The sequence below is a fragment of the Poecilia reticulata genome, linkage group LG3, assembly GCF_000633615.1.
Source record: "Poecilia reticulata strain Guanapo linkage group LG3, Guppy_female_1.0+MT, whole genome shotgun sequence".
NCBI lineage: Eukaryota > Metazoa > Chordata > Actinopteri > Cyprinodontiformes > Poeciliidae > Poecilia > Poecilia reticulata.
This window is the reverse complement of record NC_024333.1, coordinates 28,069,932-28,077,009: the sequence shown is the minus strand read 5'-3', so window position 1 is coordinate 28,077,009 and position 7,078 is coordinate 28,069,932. Positions and strand designations below refer to the sequence as shown.

The 7,078-nt window shown below is 38.5% G+C and overlaps 1 protein-coding gene across 2 annotated transcripts in view; it reads right to left on the bottom strand.

The window, feature by feature from the left end:
- Nucleotides 1-6,811, bottom strand: part of smyd3 (SET and MYND domain containing 3) — an 88,086-nt gene extending 81,275 nt beyond the window's left edge. For both annotated transcript variants that reach the window (XM_008405771.2, XM_008405772.2), the window contains exon 1: nucleotides 6,598-6,811. In XM_008405771.2, coding sequence (XP_008403993.1) covers nucleotides 6,598-6,776 — 179 coding nt within the window. In that variant the 5' untranslated portion in view covers nucleotides 6,777-6,811. The remainder of the gene's footprint in view (nucleotides 1-6,597) is intronic.
- Between the last annotated feature and the right edge of the window lie 267 nt (nucleotides 6,812-7,078).

Sequence of the window (7,078 nt, the reverse complement as noted above, 5' to 3'; positions counted from 1 at the left end):
CCCACGTTGAGAACCGCTAGTCTAGAACCTAGAGGGCCACATAATAAGCTATGGTGGGCCAGATTTGGCCCACAGGCCTCAAGTTTGACACACATGGATTAGACAATCTAATCCTCATCGGTCTTGAATTATAGCTATTCTACATGATCCAAACAAATAACAGATGCTCTAGATGTGCTACACTAATAATAAATCCTCACTGAACTCTTTTCTTTTTCTTGACTCCACYCCTCTAAAGGGGGAAAAGAAARAACAGATTTTTATTAACTGTGCTACACGAGGCCGAAGCTCGGCAGACAACTTTTATGTTCACCCTCCTGAGGACCCAGATTTAATTTCTGCCAACAGATGTGCGTTTTAGATGATTACTAACACACACATGTGGAGGTGGATTCCCTGCGTACAGCAGATAACTCGGTTTACAAATGATACAGCTGTCTGCAATTTTTTTCCAGGCACCTGGGTGTGAAGCAGCAGGAGATAAAGAAAACAACACAGTTTGGGAGGAGCGGGATAGATGTTGGTAGGATACAGAAAAACAATCTGTGTGAGGAGGAAGGAAGCAAAAGCAAGGAGAGACAGAAACACATTTGAACAATGAGAAACAAGACAGTGGAAGAGAAGGTGAGAGGAATTAGATGGAAGGTAGAAAGACAGATGTTGGAAGAAGCAGATGGGGAAATAAATTGAGCGGAGGAGGCCTGCTCTCATCCGCTCCTCTTGGTTTGTCATCTGAAGCAGTCATCTGTATGCCGCCTATATAACCAGATCCACACACTTTCTTATCAGTCTGTCTGCGGGGATGAAAATGCAACGGAGGTTTGGAAACGTGTCGGATTCAGGGCGTTGCTTTTACACATTATGCAGAAAAGCTGCATGTAAGACTGCATGTGTGTGTGTGTGGGGGTGCGTGTGTGTGTGTGTGTGTGTGTGTGTGTGTGTGTGTGTGTGCACATGTGTGCGTGCGTGTGTTTGTGTTAGTCAAATGTGAAACCGAGAAGGTTTTCACCCTGGGAGAACAAAGTGAGGAAAATGTCACCCTGCGCCCATGTGAGGCTGAGGAGGTAATCTCCACCACATGTGAACCTTTTTYCTGCAGTTTCCTCCCCTGCTCACCTTTACCTGTCAACAATCATCTCAAACTGGGCCTAATGTCTTGTTTCCACTGATCGGCGTGGCACGAGTCGGGACGCCTTTTTTGTCTGTTTCCACTGTGAAAGCGGCTCATATCGCACCACACCTGGTACGATTAGGGCGGAGTTACTGGCGTCACAATAAGCTATAGATCAATTAATCAAATGATAAATTTTAATTTGCAWATTTTTCTCTTTTCTCTCTTTCTACCAAAAACTGAATGTCAAAAGTTTTCAGTGTGTTGAATTGGTCTCAACTAGACCCTTCTTTGAAGGTCAGTTTTGCTTACAGAGACTTCATAATTCATTTTGTTTGATGTTTCTGTTGTTTTGTTTATCTATTTTGCATATTTAAAAAGTTTTCCAGTTCCAGTGTTAAATGTCTCTTAGAAATTAAAGTTTACTGATCTTTGAGAATGTGAACTTGCATTATTACACCATTTGTTGCGGCTGTCTAATAAAAATGCCAAGAAAAGCCGTGGGTGGCAACATGTTTGGCTCTTCCACTTCCAACGATTGTTTTAAATAAAAAAAAACATACTTTATAGGCAAAACAATAACTACAATTTTCTTACAACTTAGTTGAAAWTAAAAGTTAACTTAGTCTGACATTTCAAGTACAAAAAGTGGTAAAAAAAACATAATTTTACAGAATGCACAATCGAACTCCGATGCCGATCAGAAAAGCGACCTCTGTTCCCTCTAAAAACCAGGAAGTGAACTCTAGCGTGGTACAAATGCATATGTGAATGCAAGCAGACTGGAAACCGCTCCAAAAGCAGGAAGCGAACTATAACGCAGGGCATTCTGGGTAAAAACAATCAAAACAAACCTCSCAGTCTAGCACTAGCTGGAGAAACGGCTTGTTGTCTTTTATCAAAGACARATGAGGAATGCTATAAAACCTTCCAGTTTCTGSTCAGAAAGTGGAGGTGGTGTTATGATCTGGGCTTTGGGTTCGTGTTACGCAATCATTTTCCCCAACAGTTACAGAACCTAAAGAGAACTCCCACGTTTTAACGTCTCACATCTCTGATTGGCGCCGTCATAGTTTGCTGATAACACTCGCCTACTGTGAATGTTTCTCTTCTTTGTTCTTCAGCCTCCAGCTAAAAGGCATCAGCACACGGCTGAAATTAGAACAAGCATCTCAAGTTAGACTGCCTGTCAATATTTCTSTCTGTGTTCTTTAAAAATAACAAAGACCCATGGAAACTGGTGTCATCTAGCTTTCAATCAAATGCTTTGCTCTATAAATAAGACAAGAGCTTTTAGATGTTTGTTTTTTTTWATCTGCGGTGTGTGTTTGCACACGGTCCAAAGAGACGCCGAGTGAGAGATTGGTGTCAAATATAAAGACTTGATGGAAGACGTGTTGCCCCCACCCCATGCACACACACCCCGACACACACAGGCTGAAAAGCATTAAATATCTGGGCTATAATCTGTCTGTGGCTCCTCCACCACTTCCATCCATTTCTAAAACTTCTTTCATCAGTTTCAAGGCAGGCAAAACAAAAAGTGTCAAACCGCGGTTGCACCGCCGCTCAGCAGCTGTCTTTAGAGGATTCGGMCGAGACGAACGGCCCTCTGGTTTTTTTAGCTTTGCTAAAGGAGCAGTTAAGGCTCTGCATGTTCCATTTTAAATTGCAAATGGCACTGCAGATAAAAACTGCCTGGATATATCAGTGAAGACTATCAAACATTTTGCAATATATAATCCCTGTACGTTTATATTCAACCATACATACATATGCTTAAAAAAAKKWATGTACCTTCAGAGTTGGGTTTTAAATTAAAATTTTTGTCAGAAACTGGAATTCTGTGGATGTTTAAGGATGTGCTCCCCACAGAGAGCTTTTAAATCACCTGGTAGAGTGTCGGTTTGCTACGTGTGCAAGCCGCAGCTCACTTCTTCAGACTTCTTCACGTGACCATTTATTCTTATAGATAAAATGCCTTAAAATCTTTTTTTTTTTTTTACTTTTTAACTCAAATCTGAGCTGTAAGCTCCTTTTGCCTTTTGAAATTTTAGATCTTCTCTGTTTGCTTTTTTTCCCCCATTATGATTTTACTTTCTTGAACAAAAATCTAATTTTAGGTGATATAAAAGAATATGATTATTCTTTTAAGCGTGAAATTGGTGGTCAAATAACATGAAGGTAAATATATAAAATGTAAATGTTTACTGATAAGAGACATGTTTTAGCCAACCCTGTCACAATAAGCAATTAATCATTTAGTAAAATGAACCAGATTATAAATTTTTAATTTTGAGACTTTATAATCCATTTTAATTATGGTTTCTCTTGTGTTTGGGTTTTATTTATTGTTTTGGTTCTCATGTTTTATTTTGGATTTTAAATATCTTCCAATGTTGAGTTTTTTTTAATTAAAGTTTAAAGGTATTTGCGTTATTATTCCATCATCAATACATTACTTCAAAATGGTCTCACAACAACAATATTATAATTTATTATAATTTATCGCAGTATCTTCATTTGCCAGCAAACTTTTTATCGCGACAGGCCGGGATCTATCTTAGACGAGTTTTTTAGACTTTTTAGATGTTTAAATATTAATAAAATATCCAGAATTATGCATCACTTTGAACATGTTTCCTTTTTTTCTAGCAAAGAATAAAAATCCTGACTTCTTCATGTTGTTAGCATTTTTCTCCTGACCTTCATGACCTTTGTTGTGAGTGTGAGAACATAAAAGCTGGTTTTTTTGTTGTTGATCCTGTTAAGTTTTGTGCGTCGGAGTTTATTCCCTCAGCTTTTATCACTCATTTTGGACCTGCAAGCCTTCAAGGCCTGTAATTAACTCCAGCTTTGATGCTCATTTCCTGGACACACAAACACAGAAACAGGCTCCGTTCTCCCAGTGATATGGCCAAACAATCGTGTTTCTTTAACACTCTGTCATGCTGTGAAGCTAATTGTTTCAGTAAAACTAGAAAAATGCACGCCACACGTGTGAGGCCACACGCTGCGTTCATGTGCGCGCCACCGCGTGTGTGACATCAAGACAACTTGCAGGTCTTCAGAAAACAAATCAATAAAGCTTTCTGAACCTCGGCTCTGATGAATGTCTGCTGCAGCAAAATGTAGCCATAACATTTATTCAATACCTCAAAAATATAATTATAGCTTTGACCTTTGACCTTCACCAAACCCCACACCGCAACACACACATAAAACTGCTGATTGCCCAAAGCGTGGAAACAATAAGTGGTGTAATTTTTTCTTTTATTGATTCCTTTTGCTGTAATTCCATCTTATATGCTGCATATTTTTTAGATATTGAATACATGTCAGGTTACGGTGGAGCTTCTGGCTGTAACTGGTTCTGCYCCAGTCAGCCGACTGGCTGACTCGTCTCCATTAGCAGTTCCTCTTCCTTGTTTTTAATAACCACTGCAGGAGTAACAAAAGCTACATTGTCTCTCTGCATTAGTGTAGCTTTTTCAAATGTCTACATAGCTTAATATCAAGTTAACATKGCATTTAAAAAAATAACATCTAGCGATAWCTATAAATTATGCTCTCTRCCAAAAAAATTCAAAAGGAGAATTTTTAAAAAATCACTTAATGTCCTTAAAGTGGAACCATTATGTAAAAATCACATTTTGAATGTTTTTATGCTTCCAATTGAGTTGTGCTATTTGTAAAAGCAGTACAACTATTAAAAAAAGGTTTTTGGTGTCACTACCCCTCACCTAGCAACCTCAGGCCTTTTACCTAGCAACAAAAGCAGAGTTCCACCCATCACCTAGCAACCCAGGGTGAGCACCAGCATGTTTGGTCAGCTGGTTCATTCTTGTTGGTTGTGCAGAAGACTCTACTTCTGCTTTTCAAAGATGTACGGTTGTATAGTCTCCATGTCTTTCCAGACCTTTTCATGTGCGAATGTACATGAAAAGGGGTGTGACCAGGCCTGTTACCTAGCAACCTCAGATTTAAGGTGACAAGACGTCCTAAAGCATCTCATTCTGAAAGGACCTTAAAATAGACATGAGAGTTACCTTTTGATTGCTACTATGACTGTATTATATGTGCATTAAAGCCTCAGTAATTTATCCACTTGTTCATGTGACGCTCAAAGGAAGAAATAAGAAAAGGAACAGTCTTTCTGTCCTTGATAAACAACTTTCCCTCAGTGATGAAGTGGGTTGGAAGGGGTTGAAAAGGAGTAATTAAGAATCCAGATGGACAAATTTCATCTGGATGAAGCAGAAGGAAAAAATACCAAGGAGGCAGATGACGCATCCTCGGTACATGTCTCATGAAGTTTAATCACTTCTCATTTCCTATTACGCAATTTACTCTAAAAATGTGAAAATACAAGGATATGAATAAAAATAGTAATGAAAGCCTTTAACAGGTTTACTTTGCTAAACTGACTGACTGGACTGAAATATGACAGCATATTAGGGACATTACAGATAAAGATTTTCTGCCAAAAACTCACACATTTTCAAAACAAAATAAAAAGCAAGGAAAAGTTAGAAAATAAAAAAATGCTAGACAATTTTTGACTTTTCAAACTCCCTGTTTTTTCTAGAAATTTTCTGACATTAATCTGAGTTTTTTTTTTTTTCCAAGAACATTTTCAACTTTTCCAACTCAGAAATGTTCTTGGTTCTTCTAGAACGTTTCTGAGACAAATCTCAATTTTTTTTTTTTTTTCTAGCAGCTTTTTGACTAAACTCCTTCAGTAACTCAGTTTTCTCTTCTGTTATTGTGTTGTGTTCAGGCGTAGGCGTAGGTCCATGGCAGATAGAAAAAAGAGAGAAAGCTTCCACCAAAACACTCTGGAATTTTTGAGATCTCAGAAATGTTTAAGATAAAACAAGAAAGTTTAACAATTTCCACATTTGGCTCAACATCATGTAGTTCTTTAGTAATTACTAATCTATCGCAGGTAACAAAACATCCTGGTCGTTTATTCAATAACATTTTGAGAGCATTAATCATTCATGAAACACAAAAACACAGAGACTTAAGTAATTCCAGCTTTACAAAAATCYTTCATTGCAGACTCGCTGYTTTACAACAAACGAGTCGACAATGTTAAATTTCACCAAAGAGCAAGAGCGCCACCTGGTGACTCACTGAAAAACTACACTAGGTTTTAATCTGAGTAAAATAATTCAACACCCGTTTTAAATGAAAGCATTAATTGTGCAACATGCAGAGGAAGCAGTGCAGCTTTTTAAAAGCAGGTGTGTTGGAGCACACGCGCACACACACACACACACACACACACACACACACACACACACACACACACACACACACACACACCTAAGATCCAGTTTACGACAAAATAAACAAAAATACACTTTTATGAAACACAAAAATCTGGCGGTGCTTACAGCTTCTGTTAGCTAAAATACCGAACAGAGTAACTCGCATTGTGAGATTGGACCCTCACAGTTCGGACTCGAGCCGGGTCTTACCGGGTGAAGCAGTAGTGGCAGACTTCYCTGGCCCGTTTGCCGGACACGCAGGACGCCAGCGGCTCGGCGGAGGTCACCAGCTGTCCCCGGCGGATCCCAGCTATGGCCCGGAGACCGTTCCCCTTTCCCGGACAGACAAACCGCTCCACAGTCGGCAGCATCCCTGCTTTTTGCTCCATGTGCGACGAGCTCTGTTTACATCCGTAATGAGAGCGACGTCATTACGTCACGTGTGCGTACACAGAAACGATACGTAAAAAAAAAAAAAAAAACGTTATTTATTTAGTGCTTTTTTTCTTATTTTTTCTGGATTTATTTATTTTATATTAATGTATCTCGTTTATTTGGAATATGTATCTTTACTTGCTTAAACTTATCTYGATTGTCTTTTATATTGTCATTACATTTGATGTGTTGCTCTTTATATATAATTTATAAATAAATTATGTATATATAACATATGTAATCAGTTGTCTAATAT